Source organism: Mus musculus, chromosome X (assembly GCF_000001635.26).
Source record: "Mus musculus strain C57BL/6J chromosome X, GRCm38.p6 C57BL/6J".
Lineage (NCBI taxonomy): Eukaryota > Metazoa > Chordata > Mammalia > Rodentia > Muridae > Mus > Mus musculus.
Genome location: NC_000086.7, coordinates 151040535 through 151061203, shown reverse-complemented (window position 1 = coordinate 151061203; position 20669 = coordinate 151040535). Strand labels below are relative to the sequence as shown.

At 47.0% G+C, this 20669-nt stretch overlaps 1 protein-coding gene and 1 long non-coding RNA gene across 3 annotated transcripts in view; one reads left to right on the top strand and one right to left on the bottom strand.

The window, feature by feature from the left end:
• The window catches only part of Fgd1 (FYVE, RhoGEF and PH domain containing 1), a 43546-nt gene extending 28483 nt beyond the window's left edge, over window positions 1-15063 (bottom strand). Inside the window, exon 1 of one of the 2 annotated variants that reach the window (XM_006528699.4) lies at window positions 15004-15063. Coding sequence is in view for 1 of the 2 variants with exons in the window: in NM_008001.4 (NP_032027.2) it covers window positions 13223-13529 (307 nt within the window). In the remaining variant the exon portion in view is untranslated. Of the gene's footprint in view, window positions 1-13222; window positions 14035-15003 lie in introns of those variants that run through there. The other variant, NM_008001.4, reaches the window with a different exon arrangement.
• A 48-nt stretch (window positions 15064-15111) lies between these two features.
• Gm46690 lies at window positions 15112-19962 on the top strand. The gene is made up of 2 exons (XR_001782846.2): window positions 15112-16702; window positions 19651-19962. It is a non-coding gene; the product is annotated as a predicted gene, 46690 (long non-coding RNA).
• The last annotated feature ends 707 nt before the right edge of the window (window positions 19963-20669 follow it).

Sequence of the window (20669 nt, the reverse complement as noted above, 5' to 3'; positions counted from 1 at the left end):
ATGTGGGGAAAGGAGAACACTTATTCACTGATGGTGGGAGAACACATTGGTGAGGCCACTATGGAAATCAGTATGAAGGTTCCTCAAAAATGTAGAAACAGATCAACCACATGATCCAGCTTTATCACTCTCAGCCCTATACCCAAAGGATTCTATATCTTACTATAGAGGTACCTGTTGCTCCGTGCTCATTGACACTCTATTCACAATAGCCAGAAAATGGAAGCAGCCTAGATGCCCATCACTGATGAATGGATAAACATGTAGTACTTTTACACAATGGAATATTATTCGGCTGTTAAGAAAAATAAAATTGGTGCTTGTGCGGTGGTGGCACATGCTTTTCATCCCAGGACTTGGGAGGCAGAGGCAGGTGAATCTCTGTGTGTTTGAGGCCAGTGGTTTACATAGTGAGTTCTAGGACAGCCAAGGCTACACAAAGAAACCCTGTCTTAAGAAATGAGAAAAGAAAAAAAGGAATTATGAAATTCCTAGGTAACTGAGTGGAACTAGAAACAATCATTCTGAGTAAGATACCCCAGAACCAGAAAGATAAATGTTAAATGCTTTCTCTCATTTCTGAGTGTTAGCTCTAAATCTTTAGATATGTGAGTTCCATTTGGAATATCCATAGTGGTTGGTAAATTAGTAAGAAGCCATGGCAGGGAGCTTTCAATGGAAGTGACAAAGGGCTAAAGGGGAATAATGGAAGCTGGAGGGTTAAATTAGGATTGAGCATGGGACATCAAGGCATAGGACAGAATAACTTGACTTGGTATTAAACTGACTCCTGATGCATTGTGAATGTGCCCACGGATTAACCCACCTATTGACACCCATCAAAGAAGCTTCTAAGTTTTAGTAGATGGTGATTAACACAGAGACCCACAACTGGTCAAGGTGCAGAGACTAAGAGAGTGTGGGATGCTCAGGAAGGGAGGGATGAATGGGTATGATACACATACATCACAGACCTTCCTCCCAGGGCTCAGGGATCATTGTAACAGAAAGGGCAGAAATATTTTTAGAGCCAGAGATAGTGAATAGTGATAAGAAAACATTGTTAGTCTCGAGACAGAAGGAAAGTTATACATATGAAGTCATAGTAGTTGTGACAGCACACAAAAGACCTGAACAAGTCAGACAAATCCCTAGATGAGTAGCTATTGGCAATTTGGTAGCTGCTGGGAGAGGAAGAGTCAGTTTTGTTTTAGAGTATAGTCACTGGTAGATCAACCATGCTCCGGTGAAAGGCCACATATCTAAGAATATATTGGCAGCACAAACTGCACTTAATGGGGCTTAAAAAAAAAAGGACATAAAGTTGGGTTGGTAGGGAAGTGGGATGGATCTGGGAGAAGTCAGGGGAAGTGGGAAAATATGATCAAAATACACTGTAGGAAATTTGAAAAAAACAGAAAAAATAGTAAAATTATTCAAGATATTGTTTCTGATTTTGGCATGTGCCTGTTTGGCAGATGCCTGGAGGACATGTTTCTGGGTTTATATGGCAGAGCAGGTTCAGCGTCTAGCTGAATTTGAAGACAAAAACTCCTCCTCTGGCCCATTCTCACTGGAACCTGACCCTGCTTCTCCTGCATCTCTTTCTGGAAAGTTCAGCTGCCAGCTCTCCCTCCTTCCCTGGCCAGCAGCATCCTGTCTCCCTTCTCCCAGCTGTAGCCTTGGCTTAATCTCAAGACAACTATGAGAGCTGCAGACCAGCCTTGGCTGTTAACTCTCTGATAACCTGGGACCAAAAACTCCACAGCTCTGGGCTCATTTTCCCATTTGCAAATTTGGGGCACTATATGTGTGTGTGTTGTTCATTGTGAGAAACTAGTGAGAGGTGGGGGGAGCCACCCATAACCCCAGCAGTCAGGCCTCCTCCAGGATGATGCAGCCTTCCCTTAAGAGGGGGACTGCCTGGGACAGCTGGAATTTCTGAGGTTGCAGTTGGGTGGCAACAGAGAACAGAGGGAGTGGAGAAGAAAGAACAACAGCAAAAAGGAAAGAACTTTTGGGAAACTAGGTCGGCGGGTAAAGAGGATGGTCTCTCGGACTGGGGGAGAAAGCAAGGGCTGAAGGTACAGCTGCCCTCACTCTTCCCACCTGTCTCCTGAGCACGAGTGAGCTGCAGCTTCACCATCTCAGCCCACCTTCAGGGTAAGACTACATCCAGACCTGGCTCGGACTAGTAGACGTTCCTTCGGAATCCAAGCACAAAGCTCTGTGAAATGTGTTCTTTGCTCGAACCCAAGGGGAGCCCAACCATTCTCTGAAGTCTACTCATCTTCTGACTATAAAGGTTTGGCAAAAAATGGGGTAATTTCATCAGTGCAAAGACACCTTCAGAAAGTGGGAGGCATCTGGAGAGCAAGGAGCTTCCGTGTCCTCCTGCAGAACAGGTTTCTATAAAAGGTCTCTTTGATTTTTAGTTTTGCTTTGCATTTATGAGACAGAGGCTCATCATATAGGCCAAGCTTGTTTATAACTCACTCTGTAGCCAAGGCTAACTTCAAACTCATGGTAATTCCCCTGCCTCAGCCTTCTAAGCAGTGGGTTTAGAGGTGTGTACTGCAGTCCTCCTTTAACTTTCTGCTTGTTTTGTTTTGTTTTTAAAACAGGGTCTCAGTAGCCCAAACTGGCCTCAAACTTATCCAAGAACAAACTTGAACTCCCAATCTTCCTGTTTCCACCTCTTTGGGTTTGTTTACTTGTTTGGGTTTTTGTTTGTTTGTTTGTTTGTTTTAGGTTTTAAGGTTCCTCTGTAAAAAAAGAATTTCTATAAAATGGAAGTGATTTCTTTCTTCAAAGTGAAGGGATATTCTGTAAGTGAGGAGAGTTCTACAGAAACCCACTGTAAAGCAGATGGCCTGCCAGTAAGTGAAGGAGAAAACTTGTCCATTAAACAGAGGAATTTTTCCTTATAAAGGGATGGACCTTTCTGTAAACTGTGCACCCCTGTGTCAAGTGAGAAGCTTTCCGTAGACCGAGACTGACTACAGTAATAGGGAAGGAACAGTGAGAAGCAGGGAAGCCATAGAGCACCTGCATCACTTACACTACAGACAGAATCCATCCCCTCCATCCAGCTGTTACCTCGCACGAATGGTGCCTAGTTTCAGATCTTCCAATAATCAAGGGTTTCAGGTGGACTCCCCTAACTTTAAGAGAGCAGCCATACCAGACAATAGTGGCACAAACCCTTTGATCCCAGCACTGGGGAGGCAGAGGCAGAAAGGTCTCTTCAGTTTGAGGCCACCCTGATCTACAGAGTAAGTTCTAGAACAGCCAGGGCTACACAGAGAAACCCTGTCTCAAAAATAAAATAAAATAAAATAAGACTGAGCAGATCAATTGAATCAAAATAAAACTCGAGAGACCAACTTTGTGGGTTCTCATATTAACTACTTATGTAGGCCTCTTATATTTTTGCTGTTGACCTTTTTTAAAAGTCTGTTCATTAATTACTATTATTATTATTTAGAGAGACAGAACCCGAGAGCTGGGGTGGGGAGGAGCTCAGAAGAGAACTTGGTGAAGTCAGTTCTCTCCTTCCACCTTGACATGTGTTCTGGGGACTAAAGTCAGGTTCACAGGCTTTACCTCCTAAAACAACTTGTCAGGCCTGCTCTTTATCCTATATTGATAATGTTCTGGCCCTTAGCCTTGGAAGCCCCTAGTCTCATCCCTTGAAGGGGCCCTGTCTCTTTCATGTCAAGGGAGTTATTTCATATAATATTTGTCAGGCAGTCCCTGAATTAAAATCTGCCTTTAAAGACTGAAAAATATGTAGAATTCTCTAGAACTTAAGCTGTCATTTTTTCCCCTTAAAGACAGGGGTCTCTAGCCTAGACTGACCTCAACTCCCTATATAGTCTAGGATGACCTTGAACTTATGATCTCTGTGTCTTCATATATAGAGTACATGCCTGGCTCAGCAGCAGCAGCCTTCTCTTCCTCTTCCTCCTCTTGTTCTTCTGGTAAGGCTGCACTTTGTAGCCTAGGCTAGCCTGGAACCCACTGAGTAGTTCTCGTCTTGGAATCATAGTGATTCTCTTGCCTCTACCTGCAGAGTGCTGGAATTATGGATATGCACCAGTTTGTGTGGGTTATACAGTGCTGGGAAAATTCAACCCAGGGCTTTGTGCATGCTACTCAAGCATACCAAGCAAACACACTACCAATGAAGCCACACACCCCGCACATACTAAGCTGTTACGTTCTAAAAGATGACAGGAGGTATGGAAATTCAACTGCATATTAAACATCTCTTCTAGGTCAGGCATTGTGTTGGCACTTTCCTGTGGCATGCTATGTGAGTTATTGGTGCCATTTGTACACAAAGAAATAGGTACATGTGTGGTGGCACAGGGCTTTGATCCCAGCACTCAGAGAGGCAGAGGCAGAGGCAGGTGGCTCTCTGTAAGTTGGAGGCCAGCCTGGTCTCCAACTATAACTAGTTCCAAGCCAGCCAGGATTACACAGTGAGACTGTGTCTCAATTTAAAAAAAAAAAGAAAAGGAAGAACAAGGGAAGGAGGAAAGAAAGGAAAGAAAAGTGAGGCATAAAGAGGGAAATACCTGACTAGAGGCTATATGGCTAGAGTAAGTGAGCTGTGGCTGGATCCAAGGTGTGTTCATGTGTAGTCACAGAGCACGTTTCTTGTGAATTTGCTGAACTGGGAAAGAAATCATATTTGGAAGGAGGGATGAGGCAACTTTCTGAAGGATGTGATTTTAAGTTGAGCTGTCCAGAGTAGAGTGTGTTTTTATTTCAAACATAGGTGGTCAGGATGGTCCTACAGATGAGGGAAGAAAGGTGGACAAAATTATGGATACCTGAGAAGGTGTGTAGATGAAGCATGTGACTAAAGAACAGTGTGCTGGCTTTGTAAGAAAGTTCCAGAATAGGAAGATCTGGCAGGAAATATCAAAAGGCACCCCAGCCACCACTATTAGAACACTGACTTATGGGGGACATAATGACAGACACAGAAACAGATAAACATAGAGAAGCAGCTAGAAACTTCCAGGACTAAGACTGAGCCAAATGACATAAATCTACAACACACAACATAAAGTGATGCAAAGACCCACGTGGATATATACAGACCCACATGGATATATGCAGACACACAGGCAAATTAACATACACGCACTAGAAAGACTAGTAAAACACAAAACAACCCATGGGGATAATAAGGACTGCCAAGAGGACAAGCGCTCTCTCTCTCTCTCTCTCTCTCTCTCTCTCTCTCTCACACACACACACACACACACACACACACACACACACACTGCTAAGAGCACAAGCAACCCATCCTGCTTCCATCTGCTTGATTGCTATGAAGGCCTGGCCACTTAAGCTGGTCTTCTCTGGACCAGAGTCCAGAAAAGGACAGGGGGTGGTAGCTCCACCCCTGGGAGGAGCTAGGGACTTCAGAGGACAGGAAGGGAAGGGAGTGGAGCTGCAGCTGGGAGCACTGGGGACAGTAATTACCCAGTGCTAGGGCTGCCACGCTGGCTAGCATTACCCTCCCAAGAAAGACAAAGCCACTAGAGGAATGATCCCTCTGACTCCTGTCTTGACCCCAGGGTTGTCCCCTAAACCCATGCATCTAGCCCCCTCCCACTAGAAGCCTGGTCAAATCTGAAAACTGCATACACAGAAGAATTAGGAAAGGAAAAGACCTTTTATAGAAAGCTAGACATAGTGGTACATGGCAGTAATCATAGCACTTGGGAAACAGAAGCAGAAGGACCCAGGGTTCAAGGCCAGCTTCAACTACATAGTGAGTTTAAGGCCAGCCCAGACTACATAAAACCCTGTCTAAAAGAAGAAACAAACAATGCTTAATAAAGAAAGATTCTGGGACAAAGACAAGGAATCAAAAAGCAGGAAACCTTCAGAAATCCAGATAGGTATGAAAGACCAAACAGAAAGTGTGACAAGTCTGAATGGAGACAGTAGTTGGCATAAGGCATGGAGGTCACAGAGGGATGCAGGCCACAAGGCAAAATGGCAGGCCAGGGCCACCTGTTGAGCATGGCTACAATAGGCCTCTGGGCTTTGCCTGTGACATTTAATCCTTTCAATGGTACTAAGAGGTGGGAATTACAAGCCATTTTATAGATAAGAAAACTGAGGCACGAGTAACAAGACCGACCACATGAAACTTTTCAAGGTGGCAATCGGAGGTCTGGGGGGAGGCCTCTCCCCATCATTGTCAGAGATATGGCTGAAAGATCCCTGAAGAATCTTACAGAGAACAACAGTCCCGGAGATTAGGAAACTCACCCTAAAAGACACACAGCAACAGAGACTTCCACCTTCCCTAACACCCCCCCCCCCCCCCCCCCCCCCCCCCGCTGCCCTGCAGTGTGAGAGGGGCTGCACCTACACCTGGAATGTATTAGGTAGGGAGGCCCAGACTCAGGCAGCCAGGAAGAAGGTGGAAGGGGAGCAGCGAAGGTGAAGGCAAAGCAAAGGAGGCAGCGTGGGCGGCTGCTGCGGCTCTGGCCTTACTGGCTAGCGGAAGGGCTTCTATGCCAGCTGCAGCTCCCAGGGGCCAGCCCTGCCAGTCCTGCCTTTCCCACTTTCCAGAGAAGAGTTTTGCTCAGTGACTTAACCCTTTCCCTTTCAGGGCCACTGTGAAGCATAACACAGGAAGTGGAGCAGACAACAGAGAAGGAAAGGGCAACAGGAGAGCCTGCTGTGGCTGGGCAGCTCTGGCCACACACCTGTGACCTCACCATCCTGTTCTTACTCAGGGGCCCAGGAAAACACAGCTGGTGCCTGTTGTGCACTATTCTAGATGTCTTATGTTGGGGCGCCTCAGACTTAGTGTATCCTAAAAATAACAAGCATCCCTACTCTAGCCAGCCTTTAGCTGACTCCTCCTCTTGCTTTCCCCACCCCAGGAACAGCAAAGACCTCCAATCATCCAAGCTGTCCAAGTCAGACTGGCCTTTCTCCACCAGTCCTCTTAACCTTAACTCACACAATCAACTAACTCCAAGTCCTGCAGACAGGGCCCTTTCTTAGCTCTAGAATCCATACAATCCACTTCCAGTCTCTACTGCTTCCCTCTATCCTCAGGGCCCTTTCCAAAGCCCAGCCAGGCTTACCCTAGCCTTGGGGTGAACTCCAAATAGGAACAAGAAAGCCCTAAGCTCATGAACACTGCCCCACACCCATCCTTGAGCCACAATGGCCTCTTGTCTATTCCTCGAAAGTGCTTTCTTCCGCCTGAGGCTTTGGCACATGTCGTTCCTGCAACATGAACTGCTTTTCCACATCTCCTCACCTCTGGACATCTATTTATGCTTCAGGTCTGAACATTAATGTCTGACCTGCCTCCCCTCCATGTGCCCCTGCAACGGCTGTGCTGGCAAGTGACTTGCAGTTTATCTTTCCTGCTAAACGGGAGCTCTATGAAAACAGGGCCATATCTCAGGATATATTGCAGAGCTGAGCACACTGTAAGCACTCAATAGACACGTTAAGAAAACAGCCTCCTTTCCCTACCTTACAGGTTCACAAAGTGTTTATGCTTGTCAGGCAAATGAGAAGCAATAATTAGAAATGGGGAAATAAAGTCCTGAGATGGGAATAAGGCCTAGGGAAAAAAATGAATCAATGGCAGATTCCGGAATGCTGAGGTCCTTCACTGGATATCCTATAACCTTGTCTCCAAGTGTTCTGGAGATACAATGCCTTCTAGCATCCAGCTACTGGACACCAGAGCCCTGAAGGGCTGGATTTTCAACTCCAAGGATGTTTGTTCTCTTTGCATTAAGGAACTTAACTCCAAGTAGCTAGCCAATGACAGGCTATGCTTTCTGCCCTCATTCCAGACAGGTCCCAGCCCCACCCAGCCAGCGTCTGGCCAGCACCACATCTGCCTAAGGCATTTAGCTAACTGGCTGCAGAAAGCCACTGAGTAGGGTACTGTTAACTGTCAGTCACTGTTGAGGGAGGAGGGCCCTAGGGCCCTCCTTGGACAGGACATCTGAAAGGACTGAGTGGAGGTGCCAAGCATCTATATTTGAAACTTTCAATTCCTTTAATCTGGAGAAGTTCCTTTGCTCACCTAGCCACCTCACCACCTAGCTCCCACCTATCCAGCCTTGACATTGTATTGGTCTGAATGGCTCCAGATGACTAGAAACTAAATCTGAGATAGTCCCCAAACCTACCAGGCTCACCTGAAATCCTGCAAACCTCACCACCTAGCTCACCACTATTCCTATCCCAGAGACCCTTAAAAAGAAAAACCCCTTTAGGGCCTCTCAAATACTCTCAGCATGAAAAACAAGGAAGGAGCCACACAAATATTTGGGAATGTTTGATTTGCCTTTTAGGATTTCGTTATGAAAGCCAGCTATCCTCAATGTGTGTGGAATAGACCTCAGCTCCCTGCAAATGCTTAAAGCGGATGCACACAAAGGGACTTACCAGAATGTGGCTCTGCTGACCTCAGCATCTGTCTTCAAGGATGCAACTGTTCCTCAGAAGCACACATACTTCGAATAAGAGCCACCTTGTGGTCTATGGTACATGGTGGTGGTGAACATTTCCATGCATCTCTCACACAGAAATCTTGTTGGAGATTTATAATCCTAAACCCAAATGCCTGGTGACCATTACTATCTTGATATCCTCCTGGACCTTTCAAGCTCAGCAAGTCTCAAACACAACTCATCACCGTCCCCTAAAGAAACAGGTCTACTTCTCTTGAATACATGGCTCCACTACCATCCACTAGGTCACTATAGTTAGTTGGTTTCAGAAAAACTACCCAGAAACATCCTGAATTTTTCCTCCTTCCTTGGCCTCTACAGCCCTTACTAAGGCTTGCCCATGTTGGTAATTAAATGTACTCCCAATCCACCTGCTGCAACTTTAACCTGGGCTACCATCACCTCTCAAAATATATGTGACAGCCAGGCTTGTCCCCTCCACTCACTTGCACTATTTAACACCTTCCACCCATTCTCCATAAGCACCTAAGAGAGCTCTGAAACTCTAGCACTTAAGTACATCATTCCCCTGTGAATGAGCCCTTGATGGTTCCTGTTTGCCTTCAGGACAAAGTCTATTTGCTAGCCTTATTTTTCCACCCTTCCCAATACTAGGCCCCTAAGCAGTGTTTGCGAGTCTTTGCTGACACCAGACCTTCTAGCTGGACTGACCTCCATGTTCTCTAGGTCTTAAGTCTTAGTTGACATACTTCTAAATCCAGTCACTTGGGATGGGATGGGGGCCTTGCATTGAGAAATGCTGATACCAGATTTCCCATGCCTGGAGTTCCATTATTCCAACTGCCTTCCAACTTAAAATAGTCAAATAACAGCCATTCACAAAAGCAAGGGAGAAAGGTAAACTGAGGCATCCAGTTAGAGGTGGGGGCAAGGGGTTAACTTGCTTTCTTATATCCCATGCTTCTCTTCTGAACTAAAAGTTGAGTTGAGGGAGATTCATATATGATTCTGGGAAGAAGACTTTGGAGGGGGAGACCAGTGTTCACTCACTATAGAAATTTGGCTGAATCATTGTCTCTGGGTCTCCATTGACTCAACTGGAAAAAACAGGCCTGGCTTCTCCCCTAGGCCATGCATCAACATCATCTGGGAATCCCTGATGTTGGGAAAGGCTCTCACTATATAGCCCTGGCTGGCCTGGAACTCAAGATACCCTCTTGCCTCTGCCTGGCATTAAAGGTGTGTCACACCTGTCCCTTGTCTGGGACTTGTTCTTTGAAACCAGATTCTCGGGTTGTAACTCCGAGGCTCTGGATCTCGAGTTGGAGTTTGAGACTGACATTTATTCTTCAAGGTCAACAAAGGATTCTGATGCTCACTAAGGCTAGAAAACCCAGAAGCAGCCGGTGTCTAAGGACTCTTTAGCTTAAGCTTAAATCTTTGAGTCTCTTAAGATGTAACCAAGTAAGAAAGAAGCAACCCTTCCACTACTTACATTGGCTGTTTCTCTCATCTCCCCAACAAAATGGCCCTGACATCAAGTCCAACTCCTTTGGCTGAGCTAGGGTTAGGCCAAGCTTTCACCAACTCCACAACATGTGAGAAAGCATTCTAGGCCTCAGTCTTGAGGACTACAGTAGGATTCTCCCAAAACCCTACCCATAAACCTACACTTGGAAGCCCTCTGCTAACCCTGTCCAAGTGTTAGGGACAGGAGTATCTCACCGGGTTATCCCAGTGGTCCAAGGAAGCCTTGGTTGGCCTTTATCAGCCTAGAAGACGAACATAACACTCTCCACCAGGTACTAGACAGAATAACAAAAAGAAAGGGCCAGGGGAGGTAATTCAGAGCTCTTCACATGGATAAGATATAATTATTATTTTCACACCACCACCCCCTGCTGCTCTGGGATGCACCACTGGGACGTAAGGCTGGTGATTCAATAAAAGTCTGAAGGAGAAAGTCAGCAGACACACGAATATCTTAGCAGGTGGACTAAAATGTTTCTAACCCTTTAACTGAAGCTCGACTTTCTGTCTGTCTCTCCCTCTTTCTTGCTCTCCCTCCATCCACCACCTCTGCCCATTCTGAGCCAATTATAGGCAAGTCCTATGGAGAGAAGCAAGTTGCTTGTGCCTACCTCTGAGCTGGCTGTGCAGAGGGGGAGGCGGGCCTCTCACAGCCCATGCTACTGTGAATCACATGGCCCAGTGCCCGCCTTGTCAGGACTTGAGAAATTCCTCCGCCTCTTCTTCAGAAGGGTTTTCTCGAAGGGTTTTCTCTCCTCGTATTTTATTTTTTAAGTCCCTGATTGCTGAAAGCATTGCAAAAAAGAATCTGATGGATTCCTAGATATCACTCTCTAGACGAGGGGAACTGAGGCACAGAGAACTGAAGTCATTCATCCAGGGACACACAGTAAGTGAGAAATGGCCAGACGGGAGACCAAGTCTTTCCCTTTCTACCCCCAATCTTTACTTTTGATTAAAAGACTCTAGCTGGAGCAGTGGTGGAGCACGCCTTTAATTCCAGCACTCGGGAGGAAGAGGCAGGTGGATTTCTGAGTTACAGAACCACCAAGGCTACACAAAGAAACCCTATTTTGAAAAACAAAAGGGGGGAGGGGTGTAAACTAAAAGATACCACTCAAGCCATTACAGAGGCAAGGACTTAGCTGGGGGCAGGGGTGGGGGGGGGGGAGACAGGATCCTGAAAACAACACTATTGGTTGAGGAGAAGAGGGGGATGGTCTGGGAAGGGAACTCTGCTTTGGAATTTGGAAGAACTGGTGGAGTAGAAAAGCTTGCTCATTATCAACCCTATGTTGACTAGAGAGGGCAGAGACCAAGGGTCAAGACCTTCCTAGCTTTGTCTCCCAGACCAAGAGTATTTGCTGGGTGGGAGCTCGGAGTCCTCTTAGGCAATAGTTACAGAGGGCCTACTATGCGTTCCCTTACCATCCATCGAGACACTGAGTACCTGCCACGTGTTAGGCACTACATCAGTCCCTTAGGTATACAAGGTAAAACAAAACAGACTCAGCCCCCTCGCCCTCGAGGAGCTCACTTTCTGGTGGCAAATGAGCCGCAATAAACAAGTAGACACATACAAGAGGGCACTTTCAGACTGTATTAAATGTAAGGATAGACACACACTGGCAGCTGTGATGGAGATTCACAAGAGGCCCTACTTAAAGTGGTCAGGGAAGGTCTCTCAGAGGGGACATTTGAGCTGAGACCAGAAAGATGAGGAGCAAGCCAGGTGGAGGGCTGAGGGAAGAGCTAACAGGCAGAAGGCAAAGCAAATGCAGACTGCAGTGGGAGAGCTCTGGCTGTTTAGGGATTTGAAGGGAGGAGCTAAGATCAAGTATGTATGTATGTATGTATGTATGTATGTATGTATGAGTAGCATGTGTCCAGGGGAGTTTGGGAAGCCAGCAGAAGCAACAAGCAGGGCAGAGCATTAAAGAGTGTCAGCTGCCTATCTCCAGTTCACAAGGGGGTGAGGGGGGGCAGCGCCTGAAATCTCCCAGAGGTTCCATAACTATCCAAAGAAGAGACAGCAGAGAGAGGCGTATTCTGCCCATGTTTTATGCTTCACCAACTGTTCCTACTACCTGGTCCTGAGCCACAGTCCTAGTGATCTGTGGAAGGTGAGCTATGAGCCCTGGAAGCTGCTAAAAGCTCACCACCTCCTTCAGTCCCAGTGAAGATAGGGCAGATCCATACACTGTTCTTCCTTCAAGGCTCCCAGACTCAGGCCCACGTGAGAATATCCTAGAGGCTCTGCTAGGCTGCTCAGATACTCAGGACTATGAAAAGGCCCATCGGGGTCTGTGGCCCCAGCCTGACCTAGAGTTGTTCCACCACACTGCAAACCCAAGCAACCATCCTGATGATTTTTCCAAACAATCTCCTGGCCCAGCAGCTCTCCCTTCTGACCTCTCTGTCCTATTCCTTCGTACCAGCAGCGCCTTCAGCCCCTTCCTCCAGGCTCAGCTCCACCTTTCTCTCTCATCAATACCCCCTACCTCTTCCTCCCCTTGTCCTGTGGCCACACACACCTAGCAGAAGCACAATCTAGGATCAGTCCACCATCTCCCTCTCTCTTTTGCTCATACTTTCGGGCTACTGAGTCGTATAAGGGGAAATCACATAAGGAGAAAGCTTGCATTACTCTCCAGCTTCAGTTTGGGGAAGCGGGAAGACCACAGATTTTGGACTCTGATCTGTTTTTAAATCCAGGCACCATAATGACAGTGTGACCTTGGACAAGTTACTTCTCAAAGCCTCAGTCTGCACCCCTAAAAATGTAATTGATGATATCCACTTCACAGATGGCTCCTGAAGCTGAAACAAAAACCCTTGTAAAAGTACCCAGTTCAGTGCCATGCACAAATGTAGTCACTTAGCTAATGGGAGACTTCTTTTCTCCTATTCCAACCACATCCCCATTGCTGCCCTGAAATCCTGCCCCCTTTTCTTGGAGTGCTTCCTCTCCTGTTAGCCTCAACAGTTAGAAGAGAAAGGAGTCTTAAGGCTTGAGGGCGCAAGGGACAGATAAGAGCAAGGGGCAAAGGCTGAAAGGACTGGACCGAATACTGCAGGAGGTGGGGGTAGGGGTTGAGGGGACCCAAGGGGCTAGGGTGAGCATGTCGGCTCCAAGTCCTAGAACAAGAACCCGTTCCCGGTACCAGGCCCGTGGCCCAGGTTCCCATGCTGTCTGGATCACTCACCAGGCCGAGGCTGCGAGCCCTCCAGGTGGTAGGAGAAGCGCAGGGCCCGGTGGTGCTGAGGACTAGGGCCGCAGGGTAAGACCCGGGAGCTTGGAGGCGCTCCCAGGCTGGCATCCGAGGGTCCAACAAACTGAGGATCCAAAGGGCCTCCAAGAGCCGTGCCTGAGCCCCTGCTCACCGGCAGCCCGGGTTCCAAGGCTCCAGGGTCCGAGTCGGCACAGGCCAGCGGAGCGGCACCGGGGGTATTTGCCGCTGAGCGTTCGGGATCCGAAGGCCCAGGGCCCCCCGGGACTCGGTGGCCATGCATGGTCCGGGCCTGGGCGCGGGGCCCGGGCTCCCCGCTTGGCTCCAGTTCCTGGGGCGGAGGCGCGGGCGGAGAAGGCCCGGCGCCCGGCGGAGCAGCGGCCTCAGGCTCGGGGGGCGGGGCTGCGGGCTCAGCCCCACTGCGGAGACTCGAGCCCCCGACCCGGGCTCCGGCCAGCAGCCGTGGCGGCAGCAGCAGCAGCAGCCGCGGCCACCGCCGTTGCCGCGCCAGGCATCGCCAGCCCTGGCCCCAAGCGGGGAGTGGGCTCGGCGGGGCCGGGGGCCCGCTGGGGAGCGCTGTCTATGCGGCTGCGGCTAGGCGAGGGTCGGGGGCTGCGCTAGGCACGAGCTCTCCTAATAGATGACCAGTCACTTCCGTAGCCGGGGGCGAGCGGCCAGCCGGATCCCACCGAGGGGGGTCTCTTTCTCCCGGAATGAGAATCGACCTGGGTTCTCTGGGCTAGTCGGGAAGGGTTCTTCCTCCCGCCGCAGCGGAGGCTGGGGGCGGAGGAGAGGGGAGGGGGAGAGGAGAGGAAGGAGGGAAGAGAGGACGGCCGCGGCCGGGAGGCGCGCGTGTGCGCCGCGCTCTCCGGCTGCGAGGCTTGCCTTCGGGCAGTCCTCCGGAACGATGCTCCAGCCGTGCGGGCGGAGGACCGGGCTGGACCGGGCTTCTCCGCCTTCGTCCTGGGTCTGCACCGCGGCAGGCGGGAAGAGCCCTGGGAACTGGGGGATGGGGAGGCGCGAGCCGTTGCTGAGACAGCCGCAGCCACCGCGGCGCTGAGACCCAGTTATTGGAGCCCCGCCCCCTCGTCGGGATTTGAGCTTGGCCACGCCCCCTCGCTAGGGCCAGTTTCACCTCTAACTGCTAGGAGCTTAAGGCCCTCCTTCTGCTGGCCCTTCAGCTTTCCTTCCCATCCTTCCTTGGTCCCACAGAGGCGAGTCTCTGGGCCCAATTTCCGAAATCGACCCTTCCGTCGCATCTCATGCCTTCTTCCGCTCTCCCATCACACTCTTTCCCAGAAGCCTTTCCACATGTCCCAGAGTTAAGCTAGGCTTGGCACGTAGCGATCCTTTAGTACTTATTTTCTCAGACCAGATCTCATGGCCCTTTACTTTTCCACTCTTTTTGTCGCGGTCCCTTGTTTTGTCCGTTACCCGGCTGGCAGCAACCCAAAACTGAACCAGTCCAACTGTTTGCCTTTTTTTCCATGCTTGTGCCCAGGCAGCTGAACACTACTGGGTAACACTACAATTTTCCACATTTGTGTCATGATAAACCCTCATTTCCCAGCTTCTACAAGTCCCTCAGAACTGACCCGACACCCTACTAGTAGTCAACTTTCTTTTCTGTTTCACCCCCATTGCCTAGATAACTCTCATCCATGGTGGCCATATCAAATCTAGTCTCCCCAAGATCTTGATTTGTGCCCCCAACTCCGTCCCACGGTACTTAGCTGATAAGCCCATGTCCTACTTACATGGAGTGAACAGAAGACGCCAGAAGAAAGGTCTGGAATTCTTAGCAACAGACCTCTGAGTTCGTTCCGAGTCCCTTCGCTCTGGGCTTTAAACAGTCAGGTATCTTCTCCCATCTAAAAAAACAAGCACCAAAAGTTATCTCTCTTCTCTTTTTACAGATGACTCAAGACTTGCTCATAGTCAAGTGTCCCATTTCCTACCTCCCACTTATCTTTAACCCTGCTACAACTCACCTCTACTACTTCTTCCAAGCTATTTTTCTTATCAAGGTCTTCCATAGCTTACGTTACTAAACCGAAAAGAATCTCTTTAGAGGTCATCCTACTTGGACTTGCTAGCATTCAGGTAGCACCAGTGACCTCTCCCTTCTCCTGAAATTGCTTCCCTATGACATATCATGCTTATTTTTCTCCTTTTTCCTTTTCAGTTTCCTCCTCGTCTTAGTAGTGTTCTTGGGAGCTTTGGCCTGAGCTCTGTCTTCCCACGCACTCTCTCTGGTCTTTCCCTCAATATCTCATTTGCTTCTATGGCTTCAATTATTACTTCTTTGATAGTTACTCTAAAATACTTCAAATCAAAACATTTTTCCTGGCCCAGACATTCAGCTGGTTAGAAAACAACATTGTTTGAAAATCCTAGAGAAACCTAGAATCTCTGTTCTTTCCCAACTCAAGAAATCCTCTCTCAATGAGCTGTACCTTACCTAAGTGAAGGATCTTGGTCAAAGTAGAGATCTAAGCTATACCCTGGCTCTTTTCTCTCTCTCTCTCTTCTACACCTCCCCCCCCCATGCAATTGCCAAGTCTTCCTATCATCTACAGGACCATCTCCATCATCTACTTATACAGTCTCATTTCCATTGCCACTCGCTGGTGTAGGCTAGTACAGCTTCTAATCTGCAATACCTTCACAGCTCTCCTGTTTCAGTCTTGTTCTCTGGAATCTATTCTTAACTATTTTTCATTATCATGTATCAAACCCAAAGCCTCAGGCAAGACAGGCAAGTGTTCACTGAGTCCTGGAATCTATTCTCTATATTGTAGGCAGTCTGTATTATTACTATTTTTTGAGACAAGCTCTCACTGTGTAGCCTAGGCAGGCCTTGAATTTATAATCCCTCTGTGGTTGCCTCCTGAGTGATGAGACTAAGGGCATATACTACCACATCTGGCAAGTCTATGTCTTTCAAAATCAAATATCATTCACAAGTTTAGAATCTTCCAAGTCCCCAAAGGTTCAAAAGAAAATTTACCTTCCTTAACATTAGAGGTTTGGCAGGGCTCTTTATGATCTGGTGAGATCTCAATCAGCCTTTCTAAACCTAATGCTTGAGTCAAAGTTGAAAAATTGTAAGACTGTTCCTTGGTCTATCCAGCCTCTGAAGGCTTTTTTAACCTTAATTTTTAAAATTCTTTGACAATTCCATCCATATGACCTCTGGAGGTTTTGGGTTGTTGTTCTCTTTTGCTTCTTTGGGTTTTTTTTTAGCGGCAGGGCCTCATTTGGAGTCTAGGCTGACCTTGGACTGCAGTGAGTCCTCTTGCTTCAGGCTCCGGTGTGCTGGGATGAAGGCTGAGGTTTTGCACGTTTGCTGCCGTCGCATATGGAACTCTCTTCACTTCTCCCTCATTCCTCTTCACTTGCCTAAGTTTCAGCTGACGCTGTGAATGTCTCCGGAGCATGGAGTCTAGGCTTCAGGTGAGGCACCAGTTATGCTGTAAGAAGGATCACAAACAGGAAAGTGTTGAGCACACACCACTCTCAAAATGACCGGACCAGTACCGGAGATGACGTGACATAAATGCACACCAGATTACAACACATAAACATGCACATTTATAAACTGCATTAAGGCTATGAATGAACAGAACAGAGAGAGTGACAGGAATGAAAGAATTTAGGGGTTGGTAGTGTCTAGCTTTAGGGGTCAAGCAAAGCTTGAAAGAATGGGAATCAGCAAATGAAGAATGCAGATGAAAGTATTCGGGGGGGGGGCTGGAGCTACAGCTCAGTAGTTATGAGCACTGACTGCTCTTCCGAAGGTCCTGAGTTCAAATCCCAGCAACCACATGGTGGCTCACAACCATCTGTAATAAGATCTGACGCCCTCTTCTGGTACATCTGAAGACAGCAACAGTGTACTTAGATATAATAATAAATAAATCTGAAAGAAAGAAAGAAAGAAAGAAAGAAAGAAAGAAAGAAAGAAAGAAAGAAAGAAAGAAGGTATTCCAGGGAGGGTTGGAGAAGAGATGGCTCGGCGGTTAAGAGCACTGACTGCTCTTCCAGAGGTCCTGAGTTCAATTCCCAGCAATCACATGGTGGCTCACAACCATCTGTAATAGGATCCGATGCACTCTTCTAGTGTGTCTGAAGACAGTGACAGTGTACTCGTATATAAAATAAGTACATTTGTTTAAAAAAAAAGAAAGAAAGAAAGGATGTATTCCAGGGAAAGGCCTCAGTAAGTAGGAAGACCCTGTGGAGAACTGGCATCCATGGATTCAACCAATCTCAAGTCAAAAGACTTGGGAAAAGGCTGGGTGTGGTGGCACATGGCTTTAATCCTCACACTCTGGAGTCAGAAACAAGCATATCTCTGAGTTCAAGGCCAGCCTGGTCTACAGAGTGACTTTTAGGATAGCTAGAGCTATACAAAGAAACCCAGTCTCTCAAAAACAAAGCCAAAAAGCACTGTAATGAATATGCATATTTGTTAAATCCTCTATATAAAATGGCATAGCCTGTGTAATATACCAAGACTCCATCACCAAAAGGCAAAAACACTATAATGTTTGTAACTAAACTAAACACATCATCCTGTATGCCTTTTCCGTCTCTAGAGGACTTACAATAGCCAATACAATGTAGCGCTCTGCAAATAGTCGTTATTCATTGAGCAGGTGTTCTGTAACCAATTTCTGAAGCTCTTCAATGGACAACTTTAATTATGAGCTATGAAAAGGCTACAGCAGGGGGCTGGAGAGATGGCTCAGTGGTTAAGAGCACTGACTGCTCTTCTAGAGGTCCTGAGTTCAATTCCCAACAACCACATGGTGGCTCACAACCATCTGTAATGAGATCCAATGCCCTCTTCTGGTGTGTCTAAATACAGCTACAGTATACTCACATACATAAAATAAATAAATAAATCCTTTTTAAAAAGAAGATAGAAAAGGCTACACAGGGCTGGTGAGATGGCTCAGTGGGTAAGAGCACCCAACTGTTCTTACGAAGGTCCAGAGTTCAAATCCCAGCAACCACATGGTGGCTCACAGCCATCTGTAACAAGATCTGACACCCTCTTCTGGAGTGTCTGAAGACAGCTACAGTGTACTTACATATAATAAATAAATAAATCTAAAAAAAAAAAAAAGAAAAGGCTACACAGCAAATGGAGAGTATTGAAGTCAAAGTAGGCAAAAGTGAATTACATAGGGCTTTTTAGACCATGCTAAGGATAATGGACTCTATTCTAAAAAAATGGAAATCTATTAAGGTAGTAATTTTATTTTATTTTATTATTTTATTTTATTTTTTATTTTTTTGTTTTTTTTTTTGAGACAGGGTTTCTCTGTATAGCTCTGGCTGTCCTGGAACTCACTCTGTAGACCAGGCTGGCCTCGAACTCAGAAATCCACCTGTCTCTGCCTCCCAAGTGCTGGGATTAAAGATGTGCGCCACCACTGCCCGGCCAGTAATTTTATTTTTAATTAATTTTTAACAGTAGTCATATTATTAGTGCTGTGTGTGGTGATGAGGCATGCTTCAGCACATATATGGCGGTGAGAGGACAGCTTGTGATAGTTGGTCTGCTTCTACCTTTATGTTAGTTCTAGGGGTCAACCTGAATTCATCATCAGGCTTGTGGAGCATGTACTTTTACCAACTGAACCATGGCCCATGAAGTAGTCATTTTAGATGTGGCTCAAACATGGGAAAATACTAAAATCAATCTGGAAAACAAGTAGAAAAGGTCATAGTGGAGCTAGGCATGATGTCATAGGAACCTGAGGAAGAAGGGTCACAAGTTCAAAACCTGCCTGGGTTATGTTCAGTTCAAGGCCAGCTTGTACCACTTAGTAAAGTCTTGTCTAAAAAAAAAGTAAAATTGGGAGGTAGTACCTGTCTAGAATGTCCAAGGCCCTGAGTTCTGTCCTCAGTACAAAGAAACAAAAGCCCAGAGAAAATGAAGTAGTGTGTCATAATTTTATTGAGAAATTGATTTTTTTTTTTACTATTTCCTTTCACTTATTACTGTTTTGTTAAGACAGATCTCATTATGTAGCCCTGGCAGGCCTAGAACTCACTATGTAGACCAGGCTGGAGTTGAACTCAAATAGATCCACTTTGCTTCTGCCTCCCTCATGCTAGAATTAAACTCATATGCTGCGACACCTAGCATGTTATTGTTGTTGTTATTATTATTATTATTCAATCTTTGAAATGAAATAGAAAGAAAAACAGGTTTTAAAGGGGAAATCAATGGTTCAGTTGTAGAAAAACCAGGTGTGGTTGCTCATGGCTGTAATTCCAACATTTGGGAGACCAAGGCAGGAGGATTGCCTAGAGCTTGAGGCTAGCCTGGAGCACAGAGGAAGACTCTGTCACTGAAAATGTTCAATTTTATATGTTACGCCTTTTAGCATCCAAGTGGAGAAGTCACACAGGTGTAGCCTCCCCCAGCCTTGAGTAGGCTGGCTTTGACCTTGCTGCCACTGAGAATCAGACCACCTGGGATGGAGCCTTCCCACTTAGATGGCTCTATTGTTCTGTCACGTGCTGCTGTTCTCCAAGACACTGCTACCTGCTGAGAGGCCCTGGAGATATTCCGGAGACAGCAACCCGCAGATCACCTACTGGCAGGCAACAGGCATCAACAATGGATTGGCGGGGGGATGGGCCTCCCCCCTTTATAAGCACAGACTCTTAGTAAACTTGGGGGCCTTGAACATAAATGTGTCTTGGCCTCCATTATTTCTCTCGTCGTTGTCTCCCATACAGCTCCTGCCTCCCACTCAGGAACCCAGTTAGTGTGGCCGCAGGTCGCTTACACACAGGTGGTGGTATATGCATCCAAGGGGAGAGGTATAGGTTTCAGATATAAATGGAAGTCATCAGCACAGAGGTGACAATAAAAGTCCTGAGAATTAAAGGTATATACTCCCGCATACAGCACCTGGGTGCCAGAAATAGGCAAATCTCAAACTATTGGAGTTTGAAATCAGACAAAGCTACAGGGTGAAATAGAAAAAGATTGGCCTGAGATAAAAGAAAGAAAGAGAGCAAGATGGTGGTGGCACATGCCTTTTATCCCAACACTCTAGAGGCAGAGGCAGATGGATCTTTGAATTCGAGGCCAGCTTGGTCTATAGAGCAAGTTCCAGAACAGCCAGGAGCTGCTACACAGAGAAACTCTGCCTTAAAAACAAGGGAAAGCCAGGCAGTGGTGGCGCACACCTTTAATCCCAGCACTTGGGAGGCAGAGGCAGGCAGATTTCTGAGTTCGAGGCCAGCCTGGTCTACAGAGTGAGTTCTAGGACAGCCATAGCTACACAGAGAAACCGTGTCTCAAAAAAATCTAAATAAATAAATAAATAAATAAATAAAAGGGAAAGAAAATGGAATAGTGTTCATGATTGAGCTCCAATAAAAGATCAAGGGC